General features: G+C 44.5%; 2 protein-coding genes across 5 annotated transcripts in view; one reads left to right on the forward strand and one right to left on the reverse strand.

Annotated features, from left to right (window-relative positions):
• PSD3 (pleckstrin and Sec7 domain containing 3) overlaps positions 1–24996 on the reverse strand; it is a 115160-nt gene that overhangs the window by 73016 nt on the left and 17148 nt on the right. Inside the window, exons 1-5 of one of the 4 annotated variants that reach the window (XM_086869029.1) lie at positions 17381–17409; positions 16228–17296; positions 13641–14021; positions 489–695; positions 307–387 (exon numbers count right to left, since the gene is read on the reverse strand). In XM_086869029.1, coding sequence (XP_086725155.1) covers positions 307–387; positions 489–695; positions 13641–14021; positions 16228–17018 — 1460 coding nt within the window. In that variant the 5' untranslated portion in view covers positions 17019–17296; positions 17381–17409. Of the gene's footprint in view, positions 1–306; positions 388–488; positions 696–5900; positions 5943–10529; positions 10640–13640; positions 14022–16227; positions 17297–17380; positions 17410–24996 lie in introns of those variants that run through there. The other 3 variants (XM_023944981.2, XM_023944984.2, XM_023944985.2) reach the window with 3 other exon arrangements.
• Positions 18011–24996, forward strand: part of NIPSNAP3A (nipsnap homolog 3A) — a 53766-nt gene continuing 46780 nt past the window's right edge. Inside the window, exon 1 of the mRNA XM_023944986.2 lies at positions 18011–20511. Within this exon, the coding sequence (XP_023800754.2) occupies positions 20392–20511 (120 nt within the window). The 5' untranslated portion in view covers positions 18011–20391. The remainder of the gene's footprint in view (positions 20512–24996) is intronic.

The following is a 24996-nucleotide window of genomic DNA, read 5'->3' on the forward strand; positions in this document are numbered from 1 at the left end:
GTAATTCCTCTCTAGTACCTGGCAGACTACTAGTGAGAGTGACATTTTTCTCCAGCTTCTCTGTATCAAGGACCATCCCTAAGCAGGTACACCCAAATATTTCCCTCTCCACATGGCTAACACTCCAGGAGCACTAGAGTATGGCAGCACACCAAGCCAAACAGAAGAGGAAAGCTCCATCCCCAAAATACATCACAGTCCTCTCTTCATCTTCTTACATTCCAAAAGGACAACCATGTAAATCAGAACACTGCAAACAGCACTGTTACTAAAATAAGTACATTAAGCCCACAAATAGAATTGTACCTGAGTGAGCAGTCCAGTGTCATGTCTGTGAAGTCAAAAAATTTAAGATATTCTTCAGCCACAAGCTTGCTAAATTCATTGCTAAAGAAAAGCAAAGAAATAAGTAAAGGTTATCATTCAAGAATGAGCCCCTCCAGAACCATCAATAAGAATGTGGCTAAAGGCCTCATATCAGCACATACTTTTTACCCAAATGTTTTGCCACATCAGAGCGTTTGAATCTGTCCAGATGGTAGAGGCGCTTAGCCAGGCGCCTGGCTGCTTCCAAATTGCTGCTGCTGCCATTGCTGAGATCGTGGCCAGGGGCTCCAGTGGCATCTTTTTCCTGAAGTTCATTGCTCCCCATGGCTGCACTGTAGTCTACCACCACATTCTGTAGTTCAACATTGCTGTGAGATGAAAATAATATGGAAAGAAGAAAAATAAGGTAACATTAGAGATTCCTCTTAGAATGGAAGGCAATTAATTGTACAGAGGCAAGATGACATAATGTAACAAAACCCACTTAACAGAAGGAGCAATGCAGAACAGGGTTATTCACTTAGCAGCCAGCAGAAGTTAAGGGTGTTTAAAAGACAGCCAAATATGGACTTTCCTTCTGACTAGGCTAAGTATCCTCAACTTGGGCTCACCTCAGAGAGAACTCTTTGCTATTATCAGCCTACAACTGTACCTGAGTGCTTCTTGCATTAGTATTTTTTAACCCAATTGCCTGCTTGGCTCAAAGAGGCCTCTTTAAAAGCAGGAAATAAACAATTTTTCTGGAGAAATGCAGTGATTAAAAAAGAGCGATCAGTTACTCCAAGCTGAGTCAGAACAAGTCCTTTCCTCATTCTTCCCCAGTTGTCCTGGAAACTACACAATTCCTTAAATCTAAAATAGTATCACCAGAACTCTCAGTGGCTCCTGTGTCGCCCATGAGCAGTGGGCATCGATTGGAAGGCACTGCTAGAAAAAGTGGGACTCAAAGCAAGGAGCCCAGTTTGGATTATGAGAGACACAAACTACCCATGCCAGCCTGGAGAACTCCTTGTTTCCCTCCTGCTCCCTCATGGTGCCAATTATTTCCCTCACCAGCTGCTCAAAGTCAAGATGTTCAGCATGGCAACCCCAGGGCACTTCAGATAAAACATGCACTTAGAGATTCCTCCCACCTGTAGTACAATAGTAAAGCTCTGGCTGAGCTGTGTGCCTGCTTTGCTTCTCCCATGAAAGAGTCAAGAGCCCACCACACCAAAAAGTGCACCCCCACATAGACATCCCTTCAAAAAGGTAGGCTTTTAACTTTAGAAGAGCTTTTCTCTGACACTACCATGAAAGTTTTTCTCAAAATCTCAGCTCTTCCTATGTGTGTGTATGCACTTGACAGCATTCCTATTTTTATTTCTATATATTTATACTATATAGAAATTCTTTCTACTAAAACCCCATTTACACAGGGCTAATGAATGATCAGCAAGAGTCATGCACAGGGCAGATATGAGTGGAATGAGTTAAAGATGACTTTGAACACACAGCATTGTAAACAACATACCACAGCTTCACACACCACTGTAATTTTCAGACTTGACAAGCTATGGTTAAGACAACTGATTGCTGTGCTCCAGTAACAACTGTCTAGCCATTTACTCAAATGTCTGCTAGCCACTTACTGATTCTTCAAAGATGAGATCTTCATATAAGGTGAGCTTAAAATAAAAATATTTGATATTCTGCATGTTACAAATCACCTGCTTCCTACCTCTCTTTTCATCCATGCTTTATGGACATGAACAGAACAGAGATTTGCCTATTTCACCTCTGTTTCCATCCTCTCAGTGCTCCTAGAACATCAGAAGTATCACACATCCACCCTGTAGGTACAACTTCTTTATCAATTATCTGGGGAAAACAGAAATCTAACATTTTCCTGCAAGAACTGGGGATTTGCATTGGTTTGCATTTATTTCAGTGTAAATAAAATGGCGCTACAATAAAAGGGAGTCAATCTCAATGCGTAGCAGAAAATTAATACTGTAAATACAATTCCAACAACACTAATGTTACTGGCCATCAGTTAGCCTAGAAAAGAAAAAAAGCCCCTCCTGACATCATTGTTGCGGAAAATGCCTCCTCGGCCCTATCCAAAACCACTAGCCAATGTCTGAAATTCTCTAAATTTGACCTATACCAAACATGTGAAGAAAGCAAATGACAGAGTACTCTGACACAAGCCCTGAGCAACACCTTGTCCATTCAAATCAGGCACAACTAATTTCAAATTCCAATCTCTAACAACTGACAAGAGCAAGGCATACCCAGGTGAGCTAACACATCTGTGGAGCTTTTCATGTACAAATGCTGCTTCAAAAGCCACGACAACTCACAGCACCTCACTCACTATAAATCACAGTCCTCTTTCACCACTGCTCTTTATTAAAGGTAGCATTTATAGCCCTGAAAGATGGCCAAAGCTGACAAAAAACATCTGTACCCTGCTAGGAACCAGTGTATTATGAGAGTCAACCTTACCACAAACTACCAGAAGTTTAGAAAGAAAGGAAGCACCAGCATCTGCCACTTAGTGAAATTAACAGTACAGCAGCTCCCAGCTTCTGCTTTGCCTATCAGAGCCATGGCTGGGATGTGAAGGAGGAACACCCAGCAAGAGGGAGGGTGTGCTCTTTCCCTTGCTTGACAAAATTGGTCAACAGGGCTGGATAAGAAACCCTATCTTCCAACTTCTCTAATTTAAAGCTTCATCTTGACTGAGGGTGCCCATACATGCATCAAAGAATAAGGGATCCTTCCTGCTATTCCAGTAGTTAATTCTGACAGTTGATTCTCTTAGTACAAAGGGGGGCTAAGTAAGTATTTTTTGTACCTAGTACAAAAAGTAAGTATTAAGTGAGTACTTTTTGTACTTCATACGAAAGTATAAAGTACAAAAAGGCTGCCAAGTCAATACAGGTTGTCTTTAACATAAGCCTCTTGCTCAGGGGAAAAGACAGATTCTTAGCAGCAAAGTAAGACTTCAGTTCTCAAGTGGATTTAGGTGGCTTGAAGACTCAGTGCTCATATCACTGAGGGCTTAGGAAATGCAGATGCCCTGTGCATGGCTACTGTGCAAGTTGCCTTCAGGGCAGGATATTTTAGCAGGGTCCAAGTGGTGTTACTCAGACAAATGCCTGACATCTCTTACTTTCAACACTTTCTGGGTGCATAACTTTCCTTCCATGCCTCAGTTTACTAATCTGCTGAAATCAGTAATACTTGCCTCCCTCAGTAAAGTACTTATAATGAATTCTAACTCAGCGCTAAAAGCAACCGGGGTGAAAATAGGTCTCTCTTCTGCAGCCTACAGCTTCTACACATAAAGAATCCACAGCAGCATTACCATTAAAACAATGCCAAGAGACAGCTTTGTGTACAAAGCCCTACAGGGTAAGGCTGGACATGGATTTCTCATGCAGCTTTACTCTTTATCACATCAAAATGGGAAACCTCCACTGAAAAATGAAGGCTGAAAAACGTAATAGGTTATATTCCCCCTAATCCTAGATTCAAGGCCAGTGGATTGTAATGGTAAGATAACTTAATACTAGTAAAAACTTAAACTTAATACTGGTAAGTGCCTGTCCAGCAATGGATGCTAATTTTTATCCAGAGATACTTGTAATAATCTTTGCTATGAGAAAACACAGAAAACAGAACTACAAAAAAAAATCCAGACCTCTCTAGTCTCACAGCACGAGCTGTGGCCAGAAACCAGGTCTATAGGTTTCAATATTTCTGTCTTCAGCAACGCACTCCTGATGCATCCTTTCTCCTATCAAAGCATCCCCAGACCCACACGAAATGCAGAGAGGTTGTGACCACCATATCCAGTAGAAATTACGGGAACGTGATAAGCAGCTGCTGTGCTAAACTGCAAATACAGCAGCAGACGCCTCTCCAAGCTCACAGATAAAACATGTAAGCTGTCGACTGTAAGCTCTGGTAGGCTTTCCAGCTTTTCTGTAATACACCATAACTACTGGGCATTTTATACTGTTTTTTTCTCTTGTTCCATTATAGACCAGTTCTACAGTGATTTAGCTCCCAATGCCAAGCTACCTCAGTCTTGCCAAGCTCAGCACTCAGCACACTTGATCTGTTTGAGAATATTCTAGATTCACTTACTGTCCCCGCCTCCCATTCCAGGTACCACCAAAACTGAAACTCTACACAGCAATGTTTGATTGAAGAATGGCTGCAACTTCCAGAAAAAAAAACAGCAAGGCCAGTAACATAATGATAATGATACAGGCACATCATATCTCAGTGCTCCACTCTCCCAGTCAACTAGGCTGCAAGAGGAAACCTCAGCCTGAGTGTGACTTTATGATACCTTAAACCTTGGTATGCTCTTCATGTGGTAGCAAATCCATGGAGATAAAACTCTCTGCTTTGTCCCAAGGAAGAAACGCATACTAGCATTTTACTTTATGGAGTAAAAGCACAGTGCAATTGGCCCAGCTAACACGCAAGTGATGTTCAGAGTTAACACAGAGTGGCAGGGTGTGAAAACTCAGCCTAAGTGCTGTCCTCACTGCAGCCACTTCAGTGATCCCACCTTGCTACTGCCTTTAAATTTTACCGACTGATGCACTGCATATGCTTTGTGGCACATGGACTCCCCTGGATGCATACATTCCTTCCCCAAGGAACACTAATTCATCTGGCATACATGTCTGAAGGGTGCACCCGTTGCACCAGTTGCAGGGGAGCTTGGATTAAGACAGGGATGGAACCTTCACAGACTTTTTTGAAGGACAGGAGGAGAAAACAGGAGGAAAAACAAACTTCTCTCAAATAAATATTGATGCCTTTAACATCAGCTTTTCTCCAAGGCAGGCTGTATCAGGCATTTGCCAGCAAAACCCATCATAGCAAAACACAGCAATGATTACAAGTAAAGAAGGATGGAGAGACATTCTGGCATACTGAAGGTAGGGCCTGAACCAGTGTTTTTTCAGCAGGGCTATGGTGTCCACTGGGGAGCCACACTGAAGCTAATAATCACCCACTGCAGGACTAACCTGTTGTTTTAAATGCTTTCACCCAAGCCTTCTCCTTGGGCAGCATTCCCTCCATAACCATAAACTCTGTCCATGAAAAGCATACTTTAGTTCAACAGCCCCTCAGAAGCATGGCAGGGACAAAGCAGAAACAGTCAGGCGCCTGCCCCCATTTCTCCACTCTACCCCTTATCTCCTGCCCTGCAGAAACAAATCCCTGCTCTGCAACCCTTTGGAGAGATGTGGCTGTTCAGTGAACAATATCCTTCCACATTTCAGTGCAGACCAGACATAAGCAGTCGCACAGTCTGAATTTTGTTTAAAAGGACCTGAAAAGTTGTGCTTGAACAGTCTAGCTCTGAAAGGAGCAGCCCCACTGAAGAAAGTGAAGAAATCCCAGCAGCAGTGGGATGTGATGACTCAGTTCCTGCTACAAATTACCTGACCACACAAACGGGCTGGGAATGGCTGTGCTGCAGCTTTGCTGCAGCTCCAAACCAGCTTCTTCAAGGCCAAGAGAGAGTGAGTACAAAAGCACTTCAAGCAATGATTTACCTTGCCAGTTACCTTCAGCTCCAGGGCTCCTCCAAGATACAACTGTAGGAAGGGGAGAAAAATAATAAAAAAATAAAAATAATGCCCTTTCCTAGCAGATGACTCAGTGTGCTATTTTACTCCAAATGGTTTAAACAGCTTTGAAGTCCTACGTATGGATTCTCTTCAAAGACATGCTTTGAAGTAGATCCCTCTTTGAGGACTGACACAGCTGCACTGTGCTGCAACTCAATTCAGTGGGTGTCTCAGAAGCACAGTACCAGGCAGGACATACAAAGCAAGGACGGTGTCCACAAGCCAGAGTAACCACCAGGCATCTATTAAAAAGATGTCACATCACACGGAGAGGAGCAAAGTTGTAAGTAATCCCTGTAATCAACTAAGGGTTATCAATAAAATACATATGCAAAGTCAATTTCAGGGGCTGAAATGCATACTGCTGCTCAAAAATAACCTCTTCCTTCCTGTAATCATTTGTCTTTTTTTTTCATTAAAATAATTCCTAGCGATTGTAAAAAAGGGAGGTAGCAGCTAAAGCATTCATAAAACACCATTTCTGGAGGCTTGTATAAAGCAAATGCAATTGTCATTACAGGATCACAGCATGAGAACAAGAAGTCCCGCCACATGCAGGGACAGGACTGCAGCCCTTCCGAGAGACAGCATGTACTTTATTACACAGACATGCTGGCCCGCTGCCACCTGAAGTACAAATGTCTTGCTAAAAATACTTCAGGTTTGATTGCATTTTGACCTCAGGCTTCATACATCACTACAGCAAGGTTTAGTGCTCACAAAGGGACACTCACCACATTAATGTCACCATGCCTAGAAAGTGAAACCCTGGTCCTCACCACAAGGGGTACTCAAAGGCTCATCCCTGCAATGGATATTCCTGACATGCATAGACACAGAGACTGGTCTCTTGAAAGTATTAGGATTGTCCCATATTCAGGATCTGATCCACCTGCCCCAATAAAAATAAAAAACAGACCCAACAAATGCACTATGACCTTGCTCAGAAAACACTCAGACCCTACATGTTTCAGGAGCCCTCAAGCTCTCACCTCAGCGCCCTGCTCCAGGTGTCAAGAGTTACCATCCCTGCATTCAGCACCCACATGACCCTCCTTCCCTAAGGCTCCTGCGGGGCCCTCCAGGATAGGACCGAAACTGGGAAGCCAGCAGAGTACTTCCCCTCTGTGCTTGGGCTTAGTTTAACTGTTGGGAGACTGGCTCAGGAGAAGCATATTAACCAGGCAGCTGGTCCAGCTGGTCCTCCCTGGGAGGGAGCAAAACCAGGAGATGCATAAAAACACATGTGTATACACCTTTTGGTTCAGGCATCCCTGCAAATGTGCAGATAAAGCACTTGATCACTGGCACTAGTATCAAACAGGAGCTTTACACTGAAACCATGCAGCAAAATGAACCACCTGTCCTCAAAAAGAATAGCGAATAAAGAAAAAACAACAAAGAAAAAACAACCACTAACCAACCCACAGCTCACCCAGCTGTGCTAAAAAGGAGTCTGCATGCTTGGTGCCCTGTTCTTCACCGCTGCTCCAGCATCACATCTGAAGGCATGCATGTCTCTCTCTGCTGTCCTGCCAGCTTCCAGGCTCTGTCTCTCTCTATCCCAGCACACCCACAGAGGAAGAAGAGACTTAATCAGCAATAACATGGAGAGGGGCTTGACTAGCAGCCAGTCGTGGCTAATGGATGAGACAGCAGGCTGCACTTCGGGACCAGCTCAGAGCTGGCAGAGACCCCTTGGTTTTGGTCAATCAAGCCTTCCTGACCTAAATGGCTTTGACTTTAATGGAGATGTGCCAACAGATGCCAGCTTAAAAGCTGAGCTGCTGACAGCTCTATACTGAGGAGCTTTGTGTAGCAAACTGATCAGCTGCTCCACTTTTTTTTTTCTTTTTTTTTTCTTTTTTTTTTTTCTTTTCTCTCCTCTCTCTGTCAGCTCCTGGATTTTTGTTTTGTTGATTTTATTTTCAGAGGAGGCTGGGAACTGAAGAGGCAAAAAGTCAGCAGCCCTTTTTTTCCCTAAAACAACAGTTTATTTAGGAACTAGAAGCAGCTTTACAAACTCTGTAAACTGGTGTTCCATGCACCTCATTAGCCAGAGCAAAGGCAAACTCTGTACAGAGTATCTCCAGAGCCTTGATAAAGTGATGACACATTCCTTGAGGGAATATCAAGGTCAATAGTGTAACACAACACAACTAGGCTGTGTAATAAATAACAAGGCAAATCTTCAGCTGTCAAAATGCCAGTGGCATTTTGAAATTTACCCCTGCGAATTGTGCCACTTCATCTTTACCTGGATTTAACCTACACCCATGCCAGCATATTGTGGTTAGCTGTGGCTCAACAACTGACAGATGAAAATGGGCTCCAGTGGTTGTTTGCTTGCTCACCAGCTGCAGATGCATTTGATGCATTTGCTTTTCTAGGACAATAACCAATGCCATCCCTCTGACTAACCTTCTTTATCCTAGGCATATGGATGACAGCAAATATGAAGTACCATGTTCTGACTGACCTATGACTCCTTGGTCCCAGAGTCTGCCATGAGCTGAGGCATGTCTGAAGGTGAAAAAACATCCACTCAGAAAAACTGGAACCTCAGCAGACTTCACACTAAATGAAAAAAATTCAACTGGGTCTCAAAGTGAATCTTCAAAGTGCAAAAAAATTCTACCACACCTACATCAAATAGATTAATAAAATGATTGTATAATGGTTACATGTTAGATTCCAAAGTATTGAGTCTTATAACTACTCTGAAAAATCAAATACAAGCTACTTTGGACAAAAATACCAGTGTGCAAACTGAAAACTAGAAATATAACTGGCATGTGGGTACTGATAAACTGGGAAGAGACTTAGAGAATCAGCCCGGAGAGAGGAATCAAAACTGGATTTATTTGTCAACAAAGTTTATTGTCTTAAAGAAGGAATAAGCACAGTGCCAAGTAAGAAACAGCTGGAAATGACCTATACACAGAAGAAAAATACCCACCATGGGAACTTCTACAAGAGGACCCAACAATTAAAAGTAACCTGGTACCCATGGGAATTTCAGGCTACATTCTTGTGAATTTATTCTGAGAATCACCAGATTGCTTTAGGGAGTTTGTTTTCTTCCCCTCTTGAATACATATAAAACTAAATTTGTGTTTGCATCTCTAGGAGAAAAAAAATAACAGGACTTGCAGAATTTGCTGAGCACCAGCAGTTCTTTGAAGATGATGGCAGGTGGCAAATGTTTAGCATTTTTGAGGATTAGGAGCTGCAATACAATTTTTTTTCTCTCTGGATTTACAAAAATCTTGGTCAATGTCCTGCCAACAGAGACAATACTTCCCAAGACAACAGGAAAAGGCACTTATGGCAGGAAAAGAAATGCCCTAAGTTTTTTGTTGTTCTGTGGGTTTTTTAAAATTTTTTATTCTGACTCAATTCAGCCTACAAGGGGAGATGGAATGGAAAGCCTGCTGTCAAGTGTGTAGTAAAAGAGAAGACTAAAACAAGTCCAGTCTTTGAAGTATAAAGATCATCACAGAGATAATTTCACACTTCACATTTAGTCATGCAGATGCTTTGTCTGTAGTGTACATAGAAAAGGTAACTCCTTTTCCCCTCAGGTATATCTTACTGCTTTGTAAACGTATCCCCTTCACCACACTCTCACTTGGACCACCAATTTTAATCAATTTGCAAATGATTACACCTAGTCCAGGCAACACAAACTCAAGGTCAGTATCTTGAAGTACCACCTTGCAAACACTTTTCCTTCCTGCCTCTAAAAGAAAGACTAAACTCCCAAATAAAGAAAGGTGAGCCTTGCTCGCCTTAACACAGCCCACTGGTATGGGAAAGGAGGAGTACAGCACCTGGGCGTAGGTGTGACAGTGCGGACTGCACGCCTCTGCAAGGATAACAAAGAGACAAGGGCACCAAACACACCCCAAATGTTACGTCCTTATTGTCATTACAAAGCTTCATTACACAGGCAACCTGCAGCTCAGCTTATTTCATGAGGATACCATGGTGCCCTGACACACAGCAAGCCTGTCACTCAGCTCTAAAACCTCACACACTACCCCTCCTCCCCCTGTTCTCCCACCCCCTCCTGTGGAAATTTAAGGCTACTTCAGCTGCCTTAAAATAAAAAAAGAAATATTTTCTTTTCCCCTCAGAGGAATAATCACTACAGAACGACAGAACATTCTGAGTTGGAAAGGACACAAAAGGATCATGACTCCGACTGTTAAGTGAATGGCCCACACAGGGACCAAACCCTCAATTTTGGCATTATTAGCACCATGTTCTAACCAACTGAGCTTAGCTCGGAGAACTGAAAGAGAATAAACTCCACCCCAAAGACCCAAAAAGTCCCGAAGGAAGGCAGGCTGCACTCCCTTGTCCCCCAGCCATCCCTCCTCCACTGGCCAGGCACAAAGGGCACTCAAGATATGCCAAGAAAGGGCTACTTGCAGAAATAAGTCTGCCTGCCCTGCAGGAAAACCCAGGGGCAGCTGACATCCCCCTACCACGAGGAAGTACGGCAGGTGGCTGTCAAAGCAGGCAGGTCCATCATACGCCAGGACTTACTGCGTTTAACCATGGCCAGCAGCTGACAGGGAGGACAGCAGGGATGAAATCTTCAGACACCCAAGAGCTCATACGAACTTGCAGCCTGCAAGCCTCTAATAGTTTTTTTTCCTCTTTTTTTTTTTTTTTTTTTTTTTTTTTTTTTTTTTTTTCAGTTCTGAAGGCATGTGACCGGCCCTCACATACCAGAGCTGACCCCTCCCAAAGCCAGCTATTTCCTAAGAGCAGAGAAGGATGTTACCCTCCCGCTTATTCATTACGAGGCAAGCTTTCCTTGTCCTTATGCATCAAAATCTCACTCCCGTGTGAGGTACGCTCTGGATCCCTCCGGACAGGTGCAAAAGGGCTTATGGTGCTCAGGTACCTGCTATCAGGACGGCATGGCCACAGGGAGCCCTGGCTCCTCCTATCCCAACTGGCATAAGGCTTTCAATTTCCAGGTGTAAAACCACCAGCTCTTTGCTCTAAAATCGGCCGTTCCCTTCTGCTCTGGGCCAAGAAGAACTGCTCTGTTTCACACTGCTCCCCCATTAACTACTGCTGGTACATGGAAGCATGCTCCCTCCCCAGTCACTTTTTCTATTACCAAAATGCCACGGCACGAGCCACTGCTGAGATTTTGTTTTCGGTTTTTGCTCCCTCGGGTTGGCAGTAGGGTTTCCGGATAAGGGGGGCGGGGGGGAGGTGCGTCGGGGGAGAAGGAGGGGGGGGTCTCATGCTCCTTGCTGTCCCACACTGCCCCGCTCTGCTCCCATATTCCCCGCACCCGAAATCCCCCCGCTTCCCTTTTCACTTGCCAGTATCCACATGCCGAGCCCCCACAGCAACCCCCACCCCTCTGGGAGGGGCTTCTCCCGCCGCTCTCCTCCAGGCGGGAGCGGGGAGCAGCGGCCGAGCAAAGCGCAGGGAGCGCTTCGGCCGCGCGGGGCCGGGCACGGCGGGGCCGAGGGCTTGCCTCCCCCCACCCTCCTCCTCCGGGAGGGCTGGACCACTGCGGAGGGTGCCCCCGCTGCTCTGCAGCGCCAGGCAGGCACTACGTGTGAGGAATTGCAGCCCCAAGCACAACCGCAGGCTCATGACACTGTAGGAAACGAGAGCAGCAGACGCAGAGGTGCCATACACACGCATCGCACAGGCAGACTTAGGTAAACCTGTGTCACGGATTGCTTCAGGCTACACAACCGCGCCTTCAAGATCCAGCCGCCAGGGTTCAGGAGGCTATTTCTGGTTCACCTGAGCATCACCGTGACACACCGGCTTGACCCCTCTGCGATAAACCTCCCGCCGCCCCAGCACGCACACACTGCTTCCCCGCGCTCCTAACACCGTGATTCCCCACTGGCTCCAACAAAGTAGTACTCACGACCTGCCAGCCGCCTGTCAGTCACCACACAACATACACGCCTGGCGCAATACAACATGATACCGGAATACCAGAGGAGGAAGGGTGGTGTTGGCTGTAAGATTATTGTTGGGAGGATTACTCTGTTGGGCATACTCGTGGCTAGTCATCCTGCTGCGGTGACATTCTCTACTGGCACCTACCTTAGGTGACCCCTTGAAGCTTGTCCCTAAAAAGCCAGGAACACTTCTTTTCCTTTTCTTTATTGTTTTTTTTTTTTAACTGAGGAAAAACTATTTAAACATCTACTGCTGATTTATCAGTATGGCTGCAAATCTAAACTAATCTAACTGAAATCCACATTAGGCAGGCATCTGATGTGACTCATCTAAACACACCTTGTCTTTGTGATAATTTTTGTCTTGATGAGCCAATGTGGGCCTTACTTGACAGTATATTTTAGATACTAGATGCTGCAACTATGGAGTAACAGAATCAGGATCTGAATGTACTGCTTGTTCTCTCTCCCCTGTCCAGTTTTATGTCAGTCTTCGGTTTTGCTATAAGTAAGTAGCTGCAAGTCTCAGGACTGACCTCAGGTTCTGGCTCCATACAGGTTATTGCACATTAGCAGTCACTTACTGCCTATTGGCAGGCACCATACATGCACAAGATTTAAACACAGAAGGACCTTTTTCACTCTATGATTGAGGGAAAAATACTTTAAACTCGACTGTACCTTAATCCGTAGTTAGCAAAACTACTTCTGCTCAAAAGGACTTCTTTCATTTTAATATAAAAGAAATAAAACAGATAAAACATCTCCCACCCTTACTCCCTGGAAAGCTCTACCTAGATTAATCCCATCTAAAGGAATAGTCTTTGGACTCTAAGATAACATCCTATCTCTGGAGGGTGAAGACCAGAGGCATCTTTGTCCCTCACAAGGCCCTTCACCACTTTGCAGGTGAGTTGCACCTTCACCACTGCTTTTAACTCAATCTCCTAATTTGTGGCTACTTTTCACTGTCCCTACTCTTTTTGACTGCACACTATAAGAAAAGTTTGCACATAGAGTGATTTCCTACAATTGTACAGTATTTTCCAACCACTCAACCTAGTTCTTGCTTCTCAAATTACTCTTTCTTTTAATATATTTTCTCCCCTCCCATTTTACCTAAACAGAAATTTCTAACATTTTTTGGAATGCTCACTCCTCTTTTAGGAAATATGTGCACAAATGAAAGTAGTAGCTAACCTGTGAATGTGGTGGAAGCAAAATCTCATCCCAGCAGAAGTAATGTCCTGAACTCCCACTGACCTCAAGAGAGGAAACACTATGCCCAGAGACACACCTTTAACATCCAGATCACAAACTGCATTTGGACAACTCATTTGCGTACACAAAGTGTTACTGCTTCTAAAGTTGCTGCCAGTAAATTCAGGTAAGAACTGGAACTGAACAAGGTTCATTTGTAACCAATAACTAACTCCTCCAGAGACAGGTCCCAGAGATGTGATAATATCAGACAGACTTTTATCAACACATCAGCATTGCCTAATAAACCTTCATAATGTAAATTTGCACTCTTCTTATGAATGACAGGTTTGGATGGCTCATTTCTCTCCTGCAGTCACCCTGGAAATGATTCTCTGTAGAAAATTTGAAGTGTTAAGAGGCAAAACTACACCCTGTGATAGTACACTGAAGTAAACAGAGACTGGGGAACAATCTCCAAGCACATAGAAAGCTCACTCACTACTTTTACCTTTCCAGACGAGGGACTTCTGTGACATCTCCTTTGAAGAGTGTTTCGCTTGTATCCCTTAAGCCATTGGCGATGCCTTCACCACGTGCCTTGACCTCCCTATCAGGGACATCTGTTTGCCCCAAGGCTGATGTCCTATCTAAAAATTGTCCACCCTCCTTCATGCGTTGCTGGATCATGGGAGTGAGTGGCATCTCAAAGCTGAAGTAGCTATCGGGCTCCGAGTACAATGTCTCCAGCGATTCCGCACTGTAGTACAAAGATGCATTGTCTAGGATGTTTTCAAACTGTGAGCTGTAGAGATCAGTGGAGACGTCAGAGTGCCTCTGCCCAAGGAAATCTTCGTATCCTCCTCTGGCTGCTTCCCCCTCCTCCACCATTCTGAAAATTAACCAGAAACAACTCATTTCAGCTTGGGGGCAAAGTCTAGACTTTTGACAACCCTTATTGTTGGAGTCTGGAATACAGAGTTTATGCCCTTGCTTCTGATAGTTATAAGATCTAGAAAAACATTGAATTTCATATAATATGAAACTCATGAGCATGTTTTCATGGTGAAACATGAAAACAAATGTTAAAGTTAGAAAAAGCTAAAAGAGTAAGTGTGTAGATTGTGAAGTTTTTTTAATCACTGGATGAAAAAGTTAGTTTAGAGAACAGGAGACAGGATGGAGTATTTAGGATGTTGTCCCTTGTCCCCTCTTCTCCTAGAGGTTTTTGGGTAATACTAAGTGGTTGGATAGAAAATGCCGCAGTGCATCACAGAGGTGATGGGTCATTGGGTCATGAAGAAAAATAATATACATGTCTATTGTTAATTGGGTAAAAATAGGTATAAAGATAAAAGAACTGCGTAGTTCGGGGCCATTTTGTGCATCAGACACGAAATGTGCCACAAGGCTTTGTTTGTACCATCAAAAGAAATAAATGTACCAGATTGCAAAGATTAACCTTGTGTAACCAGCCTGGAGAGACCTGTTAAGTTTTGTGATCACCTGTTAATAAACACGAGAAACAAGATTTTAACGAGCTGGGGAGTTTTCTTTGATTCATAAGAACTGAGATAAGCAGGGCTCCCCACAAGGGAGGATCCCAAAAGAATTCAGTCCAAAGGAGGCTGAGAAATCCAAGAATAAAAAGAAAAATACAGAAGAGATATAGCAGAAACAGAGAAACAGAAAAAGGACTTTTTAGTGAAAAGTTACACTTATCACCTTCCACCTTTCTGAGCAAAAAGGTCAACACAGCTTTATGCAACAGAGGGCACTGCAGGTAAAATGCTGGTTTCTCTTTTGCACTACCCTCTTTATGAGCATCATCTTCCTCTCCAGGGACATAGGAAGAAACTATTTTCTGGGTAAAAGAAGAGGGCTGGGAGACAGCCTAATATTGTCTAACAGATTATATTGGCTGCTTACCTGCAAAGGAGAAAAGCACAATATGTAACATCTATCTTAGCACCAGTGCCATGTCAGAGGCTGCACATGCTGGAGATGTGTATCCAGATGGAGCCTCTGCCCTTGAAGGATAATCTGCAGTCCTAGGATTGCGGTCTTCAGCAAAAAGCTGAAGGAAATCACTCCAAAATGCAAAAGGAAGCCCATGTAATTAAAAATATGGAGCCTGGGGAACCAAATTTGAAGGGAGAAGACTCAGCTTGCTTGCTGATGCAAGGTATACCATCCCTCAGAGTTTTCTTCTCTACTGCACCAAATACTGTGAGGCTCCTCAACGTGACCGAGGTTAGGGTAGCCAGCGCAAGTATCCCATGCCCAAGTAATCCCATCCCAAAGCAAAACTCCACAGATCCAGAGGTGCAGCAGCAGGAGAGCCTCCCTTGTAGAGATCTTGTTGTCTTAGCAGGAAACATCTCTCCATGTCAAAGTCAGCGTGGTTTGCTCAGAGCACACCAGTGGAACCCTTTGTTTTGTCAGGAGAGGTCCATCAGGAAAGAAAAGCAAGCAAATCAGGATGCAAACCAGCATGCCATTCTTGCAATATGTACTGCTAAATGATATAAACATACCTAGCTAGCTAGCTAGGTAATATAGAAAGCACATATTGTAGCATTTAGCCTCCTATGAGCTACATGGCCCCGGATAAAATGTCTTTCCTTTTATGATCTACATGGCCCTGGATAAAATGTCTTTATTATCCAACCTTTCAGAGGTTCTCACACTGTTCTTGCATGAACTCTGAATGAAACCAGAAAATCTGTTCAGGTGCATATGGCCAGGCCTGCATGCCAACTGTATTTTAATTACATGACATGTCCAGATCCAAACTACACCTGCTACAGAAGCTTCATCACACAGACATCACTGAGCAAACAGCAAGACTTCTGATCTTTATGTTTCAAAACCTAAGATGGACTGCAAACTTCAGTAAGATAGTGTGAAGTAGCTTCAGTACCAGCTTCAGGCACTAGCCAACCACCAACTATGAACCACTTCTGTAAACACGACACCACAGGCAGCAGAGAAGTATTTGCTGCTTCTCATTAGCTCCTAAACAGGTAGGCACAAGCCACATGCCAAGACAAAAGAACCCCTGCCTGACCCCTGCTCCCCTTTTAGAATCAGCTCACCTGCCCTGGCCTCTTGCAAGCACAGCCTTCTCCTCCTCACCAGAGTTCTTCCTGTCCTTCACAGAAACTTCATCCTTCCTACTTTCATCGAGCAGTGCTAGAGGAGTGGCTCCAGAGGCAGCAGGTCCCAGCCCTGGGTCTTCACAGACCTCACTCCATGCACTGTCTGGCAAGAAAAGCAAGCCTGGGGAGACCATTGGTGACACAGGGTGGCTGGATGTCTTGGGGAACGCCTTCCTCTCCACAGACACAGAGTCCAGCAGTGAGTGCTTCTTTCTTTTCTGCTCCTCAGCTTTTTGAAGCCGTAAGATCTCCACACCTTGAAATTCTACATGTTTACTCGCAGCTGGCTCTTTAGCAAGCCTTCTCTCCAGACCTGTTTGCATTTTGCCTTGACTGTACTCTGAAAACTCCTCAAAACCTGTCCCCCTCTCCACTCTGCTGAATACTTCCAGGTTTGTCACAGATTGTTTATGACAGCTTGGTTCCTGAGCTGCGTGGACCTCCTCTGCTTTATTACTTATGGCTTGTGAGGATTCAGACTGCTTTTCTCCAGCCCATACTGAAGCCAGATCTTTCTCTATGATCAAATGCTTTTTTTCCTCAGCTGTTCGTTCAGATGGAAGAAGCATGTCTGAGAGTTTTTCTTGGCCTGCTGGAACTGGTTCTCTGGCTGCCTGCACATTTTGGCTGCCAGTAACACTCTTTTTTTCCATTGGTGTCTCTGAATCGAGAGAAGTATTTGCTCTTTCTTGCACCTTTATTGCTTCTAGCTGCCGAGAGATTTTCATAATCTCTGGGAGATTACCCACAGGTTGCAGACCTTCTTCTGGGGTGTGAAGCTGCACTGCCCCTGCATTAGGTCTCAAATTATCAGCAGGAGCTGCGCACTGAGGAACAGGCCTGACGTGGTGGTGACTGTCCCGTCTTTCTGGACTGTGAGTTACAGGCTCGGCCTGGCTCGTCGATGGGGCCGTTGGCACTGGCCTGCTTGACTCTACAGTGCCGTACTCTGGAAATTCATTGATGATGGTCTGAGGAGGCAAACTGCTGCTTCCACGGCCACTACCTGCAAAGAAAAAAGAGACCCTGGACTTATCTACCACATGCACAAAGCAAAAATCTTCATCTCCCTCCCCAGCCCACTCCTAACAAAGTAACAACGCTCTCCCCTGCAGGGAAAACACTGTTCAGTTTAACTTACTTCTGCACGCACTCACACTGCAGTTATCCAGAGCTGGTCATTTTACACAGGAGTTTTTGGGCAGCCCTACTTTGGGAGTTTGCACTACAGGGGAAGGAATGCCAGAAATGTCTGCTACACTTCAGAAAAGGTCCCAGTGGCACATGAACAGTCTGAGGCAACAGGCCAGGCGCATAGGCCTAAGTAGGCAGAGATTCAGATGTCTAAATCCATCCACAGCATGGACCACCACACATGATGGTTTTACTTAAATAAGACACCAAACATAAAGATTTAACTTAATAAAGACACCACACATGATGGTTTTGCGTTTTTAGATAATTTGCACTTGTAAAGGTGAAACACTGGGAAGATAATCAGCCACACCCCTTATGTTCTACAGCCTTGACAAAACTAATTAGCTAAATTACAAAGCAATTAATAAGCAATTCAACTTTCTGCCAGCACTACCCTCTTCCTTTAACAACTCAGGTAATGGAAGGTCATGTTGCAGTGATGGATGCATACCAAGCAATTCACAGTTTCTACTGCAGCAGAAAAACCTTGCTACCCCTCCCTTCCTTGTGCTGCTTTTTCAACTGATGGAAACAAAGCAGGAGCAAAAATGGGTGGTCTCATTTTCCAAGTGCCAAGCACCCAGTGGCTCCCATTGTTTCGAGGTAACAGAGAACCATCTGTGCAGAGGGATCTCAGGGATCACGTAGTGACAGATAATTTGCCACCTTATATCACAGCCCAAGGAGGAACTGAGATTTTGGGAGGAAAAATGTCCAAAACAACAACAAAAAAGCCAACCATCAACAGCTGTATTTGTCCCACTCTTTTAGAAAAAAATAAAAAGAAACTGGTCTGAAGTATAAAAGTGTTTTGAATCAAACTACAGGGTGGCGAGACCTAAAGACCTATTCTGAAAATTATCAGGGGGGACAGCTCTGAAACCAGACATCAACTTGCATTTGAATGGTTTGGCCCCAAGATGCATCTCTAGGTGCTGCATTGAAAACTGATCCCCCACCTCTGCTCCCAGCAGGCTGGCCAGGGTCTGCTTCTGAGGCCAAAGCCATGTAGCTGTGGTTAATGATAGGCTGAGTTCAAGATGAAAGAGAGGATAATCTAAGAGAAGTTCAAAATCGCATTAATATGACTACCTATGTGCCAGTTGCTTGCTGAGGTAAGCAGAAGCTTGCACCTGCCAGTATATCCCAGTGTATCTAGCCACGGGGTAAATACTGCTGCCTGAGAGTGGTGCAGCATCTAAGTGACAGTCTTGGACCCTGCCAAGCCTCAGAATCTTCCCCAGTGGGTTCTCCAAACATCTCCATGCCATTAACTTAATCACTGTATAATAAGAATTCAGCTTCATCCAGACGACTTGGTTGCTGTTCAGGACAGTGCTGTTCTGGACAAAGCAGGGACCTTCTCTCAGCTGTAAGGAGCAAAGATGCCCTGTCCATAACTGCATCACCAGCTCGTCTTCTTGGCAAGGTTTCCAACACGCAGGTGTGGAAAAGCACCCAGAGTGCTTTTCCAAAGTGTCTGAAGCAGCAAACAGTCCCCTTTGCACACAACTCAGCCACACAGCACCCACGTGCATCTCAAGCCTATACTTTTCAAGGCACAGGCACTAGGTTGCTGCTGTAGGACACTCCCACCAGGACAGACTCACATATGACAGTGATGCTCTGTGGTAACAACGTCCCTACACCTTCACCAGAACAACCCCAAGCAAGCAACCCCAAACTGCTTTGTAATCCCGCAACCCTGGTCTTCTCTAATGCAGCAGCTTTAGTGCTTGCCGCTCTCTCAGCATGGTCTAGAGGTGGGATTTTTCAGGAGAGGGCTGATAGGGAGCCTGTCACTATAGATGCTAACATAAGCCCTTCTTGGTGGACACATCCACTCACAGCAGTGCTCAGTGTGTGCCCTCAGCACTGGGACAACACTTGGAGAGGCCCTGCCTGGGCCACACTCTGTGGCTGCACTGCCTGAAGAAAAGCAATACTCAGTGCCTCAAGAGCTGGGACCCCCCGTGCCTCACTCCAACCCACACATCCCGCCTTGTTGGAAGGAAGCCCGGAGCGTCAGCCCGGGCCTCCTGTGGGGCTGGGAGGCAGCCAATGTGCTCCGGAGGCCAAGCCCTAACAAGGCACCGCACACAGATCCTGCCAAGGGGCCAGGCTCGTCTCTGCTAATTGCTATCTTAGCTTCTGAACCAACACGAGGGAAACAGAGGGGACCTTATTTCTCGTGGTGAATGCTAAATGCTCTGCTGCGTGCCCCCATCTGCTACCATCAGCCACATGCTGATGGTGGAAAGAAATCCTGAGCAAGTTTCTGATTTACTTCTCCTCCTGAACTTCATACTCTGGCAAGCCCATCAGATTCCAGAAGAGGTACACATACAGAGCACATACCCGCATATGCGGGCACAGAGAGATGTCCAAGGGAAGGGAGAGTGCTTACACATACACCCCTGTGCCACACCTGCAAGCTGTGTTCCATCTGGCCAAGAGAGTAGCGCTATCACAGTAGAAATGTATGGCCTTTTCTGAAGTGAGATGTCAGCAGCCATCCTCTGGATGGACTGCTGCTGACACCACTGCTGTATGTAAGTACAAGTCAGTGGGATTCTTGCCTTCATGCAGGAATACTGCCTGATTCTCTGATCGAAAAAAAAAAATAAATCATATGACATCAAAGCAGTGTTCTGTTGCCTTTATGTTAGGTACCACCATGCACATGACTGCCAAAGTCTCTATTTTTTGAGGTAAACCACGACCAATCTACCGCTCTCTCCCAAAATTGCAAAGCCTTTCCCTTTCCTCAGAGTTATTTCAGGTAGAAGAGCTTAGGGGAGCTTGAGCTCTTTAAGGGAAACTCCTCCCTTATTCCCATCCACCACCACAGCATCATGTCTTGCTGCAGCTACTGGCATATCCTGTCCAACCCCATCCCCCAATATGACTGCATTACAAACAAGGCTAGAAAGACAACAACAAAATTTAAGGACTGCACTGAAGATGCGCAGGGAAAAAAAATACCCATCACCAAACAAACAAAGAAAGGACACACACTTTCAGGTAACACAAATTTCTACTTTGCATTGAAGGTGGCTTCTTTCAACAAATGAAAAAAAAAAAAAAAAAAAAAAAAGAAAGAAAAAAAGAAAGAAAGAAATGAATAGGGAAAAAGCTAAAATAGAAAGGGGGTGAGTGACTAGAAAACTGAGACCGGGCAAATATAAGCTAACAGCATTTGGCAGCCTTTCTGATGACTAGACGTTGAAAGAATTAATGATTTAAATCAGGCATAGATATGCTATTTCATAGGTAAATAAGCATTCCATGTCAAGCAAACTTGTCTACAGCATAATAAAAGGAAATTCTAGGAAGCAAAACACAAGTTAAAAGCATAGACAGACATTTTGTTTACAGGTACATTTTAAAAAAGAATGGTGTGAGTGTCTCTCTCTATACAGTATATATATATATGTATGTGTATATATATATATATATATTATATAGCTCGAGAAATTAGATATATTTGCTTGAACAGTCTCCTTACTCACAGAGGTTACTGTAGCTCCAGCAGTTACCCATTGGTCAAAGAAATAAAATGCACAGATCATCAGTTTATCTATAGCGATACCAGCTAATTCAATTGCTGCTGTTCTAGTCAACTGGAATCAAAATAGTTTCAAATTTCCTGGCAGCTGCTGCCCTGCACTGCACACAATGATGTAAATGGATGCTTTCTGAGTATTATGAAACTGATGGGGGAACTGCAGTCTCATTCAGTCTATCGCAGGAGCTAAGGAGTCCACCTTGGCAGCTTGCAGGGGAAAAAAAAAATTTTCTCCAGCAAGGCTGCCTGACGGCATGCCAGGGATACGTCTGTGCTTAGCTGCCGTTTTTGTAACTGCGTCCGTAAGGGGAGAATCGGGCAGAATGGCGATGCTGAGAGTCATGTGCTGGTTTTGGAATGCAGGATGCTTTATGGCATTTCAGCATTAGTGAGCTGAAAGCATTCACTAAGCAGCCCAGTCATTTTGCATTTTATGTCTCTGCAGCTCCTTGCGCCGATCACAAGTAGCACGTGGGTGAGCTTGCATGCAGCATCATATCAGTTACGTTTTCCTGCTATTTCTTGCCACTACTTGTAAAAGGCAAATTAGGGCAAGTAAAAATCAATGTATGCATTAAGATGAAACAAATCTCTAGGTGACGGAGCTTAATGAACAAATCACAGGATTTATGATATTATAGCACTACTGCAGCCTCCCAAGGAGGGTTACACATATCTCCTTGTCCTATACTGCATTATGTTACAACTTCTATAGTCACTAGAACTATTCCAATTGATAAAGCAGCCTGCTCCTGCTGAGATGGAGCAGTCCTCCCCTATAAAAGGGGAGGGATGCTGCACAGCCTCTGGCAGCCTTGTGCAGCAAGGCTTTTTCCAAATGATGTCATTCTCCATGCTGCGATAGGTCCTGCCTGGCCAGCATAGCCAAACCCAGGGGATTAATATAATGCAAACACAGGGCTTTTGTAACTGGACTGCAAACATCCACACCGGACTGGGCTCAGGATTTTCTGCAGCTTGCAGACACTCCAGGCTTTTGGGCAGTTTGCTTAATCCAAAAAGGAGAAGCAGAGCCAGGTTTTCATCCTGTCAAAAGTTACAGTGTCATTCTGTAAAAACAACTAGTTGGTGGAAATGGGGAAGCTGAGTGAAAGCGAGAGGGAAACATAAGGAAGAGGTTGGGGAGAGCTGCCTAGAAGTAAATCCTGGTGAAATGCCTTTGTGCCTTAGCAAACATGTAGGGAAGATAGCAGGAAATAGAAGTATGGCAGGGCCCTTGCAGAAAAATTGACCATCTTGGCTGAGATCCCTTACTCCCAAAAAGAGACAACCAGAGGGACTCCCTGCTGTGGTCACTGGGAGGTTTGGCACAGAGCCCAAGAGCATGCAGAGGCTTCCTGCTCTTTGCAGTCACCATGCTTGAACAGGTAGACAGTGGTGTGACAGCCAGTGGCTCCGGGTTACCCAGGAATTAAACTAGTTTGTTCAAGGAAGAAAATAATCCCCCTGCAAGCATGCAGGGTCAGTGTGTTGCTCAGGAAATCATACACCCACAGCTTGCTGCACTGGAAGAGATTCTCAGAAAGGTACTGCTCACCACTGCTCTTGCATAGTTCCCTAAATTCTGGGGGATTTGGGCTACCAGAGGCTGTGCTAGATGAAACTTCAATCTGCCACAGGGCTAGGATTCTGTCATGAATCTCTGCTAGCCAAATCCCAGTGCTGGAGTCTGGTAATGATGTGATGATGCTGCGTTGTTTAGGATAACAGAGTGAGAAAAGCCATTAGGATAAGAATGTAAATTCTGTGTATTTAGAAAGCAATGACCATTTAGAAACCATGTAAAATACATGGGTCACTTTCTGCCTCTTTGACAGTTTGTGTGGATTTTTTTTACAATTGCACAAGTTTTAACCCTATTCCTGATGGAAAGCTTTATGAAAGCAATGCTGTGATGTGGTTGCATATTTTTCCCCACAGATTTTAACTAATTCCCAGTGGGAAAAACAGGGTTTGGGACAACTTGCATAACCCCAACTGCACTGAATTAAATGTCCTTCAAGGAGCCCCTATACCTTTCCCCTGGTTGCAAGAAGGATAGCACCTTGCTGCAGTCACTCCCAGGCCTATAGCGAGCTCAAAACAGGACAAAGTCCAAAACTAACATGCAGCACGTGCTGAGAGGATTTAGTGTGAGGGATTATCCACTACAAATTGCTGTATGGGCCACAGATGGTCAGTGAGATAGCTCAGTCCCAAGAGTCATTACCCTGGAAAGCAAAATGGTAGAGTGGAACAGCTGCTAGCATGAGCAGGAACAGGAGGGAGTACAAAGGGAGTATCTAACGACTCCTTATCCTGACATAAAAGTGCAAGTGGGTCTTAGAATATTTAATGCGATTTTCTTCTTTGAAGTCCTACACTCTGGAGTGACATGGCTGTGAGAATCTCAAGTCTTGATTTAAGACTTATGTTTGGAGAAGTCTGAAACCCAAAATGTAAACAACAGATCCAAAAAGAATCTGAAATTTTCTATTTTTCTACTGCTGTGATTTAGAAAGGACGCAGGTAACAGGTGATTTTCTAAGTGTAGATACACACAGCAATTAGCAAGAATTACTTTAAAAGCTCTATAAGAGCCGTCACCTGAAGAACAAGCTTCCAAAGCAGTGACAACTCACAGCTGCTTTGACCGTTTCAGCATCTACAAAGACTTTACAGCCTTTCTAAATTCATTTTTAATTAATCTTATATGTTTAAAATACTGTATTTTTAAGGAATCCTCTCAAAACCCTTGGAAACTTGCTTTGAGCCAGAAAAACTGGCTTTAAAAATCCCTCACTTCTAAGCACAGATCTCAGAAACTCTGGATTTTTGTAGGTCCAGAAACCAGAAAAGGATATCCCTTACTACATTTCAGAGTTTGGGACAAATTAACCCAGCTAAGAGTAGTCTTGCTAGGCAGTTCTTGAAACACCCTAGGAGATGGATTTCAACTTATGCACCCAGCTAAAACAAAAATAGGACACAGAGGAATATGTGTGTCTCCCAGGTTTCAAATGCTTGATGTTAAAGGTGCAGTTGGACATTACATGGCAACTTTTCAGCAGGCTCTCACAGCGAATGAGATTCCCTTCCTCGGGAAGCTGGACAGAGTTAAGTAAATGATGCAGGGATCTAAGGCAGAAGGTACTTGTTAAAGCAGTGAACTGTGAACAGGAAAAATACATGCTTGTACTCTGTGTTACACTTTTCAGTCCAATACCAGGCCAGATCTGCATCTACCCACATAATTTTTACTTAAATGCGTTCTCCATGTGCATATCCACAGCATGTTAACATGCATCATTTCCTTCAGAAAGCTTCAGAAATTAAGACTACAGCACAATAGAGGGTTTGTGTTGGTGTGCTGCAGATTTCACCAGATGATGGGACTGGGGCCGAGAAGAGGAGGCCATGGTGACAGGTAAAAATGGAGCTGTGCCCATAATAAGCCAAGTCAACTCTCTGACCCTCTCCTGTTGTGCCCACTGATCTGGATGCCCCATCTTCTGTCTACCTGATGGAAGGGGATGGCCTAACTTCCTCCAGGAAAGTGCTGCTGAGTCCTGCCAGCTTCAGTTGAATTCAGCCTGTGCCACATGTGCTCAGAGCATCTGATGTGGCCAGACACTGACAGACTGCCAGCATCACCAGGTCCCCAAATATTTGTGTGCTCACATCAGCAGGGCTCTCAGCTTCAGCCAACAGAGCACAGACAGGGAGACATTTACTGCCTTAACTCTGGCATTTCCTAACTTCTGAGTGCTTAATTCTGCACCTTTAAAAAACAATAAACAAACAGCCCATGTTTTAACGATTATTTGTACTCAACCCTTGGCCTTCAAACAACTCTGTTGTTTAGAAAGTTGAGGATGTGGTAATCTCCTCCCTACAGCTGTAGGTTATGATAACTTGAACTATCCAGCTTTCAAGTGGAG

This window comes from Cyanistes caeruleus, chromosome Z (assembly GCF_971803275.1).
Source record: "Cyanistes caeruleus chromosome Z, bCyaCae1.hap1.1, whole genome shotgun sequence".
In the NCBI taxonomy this organism is placed as follows: Eukaryota; Metazoa; Chordata; class Aves; order Passeriformes; family Paridae; genus Cyanistes; species Cyanistes caeruleus.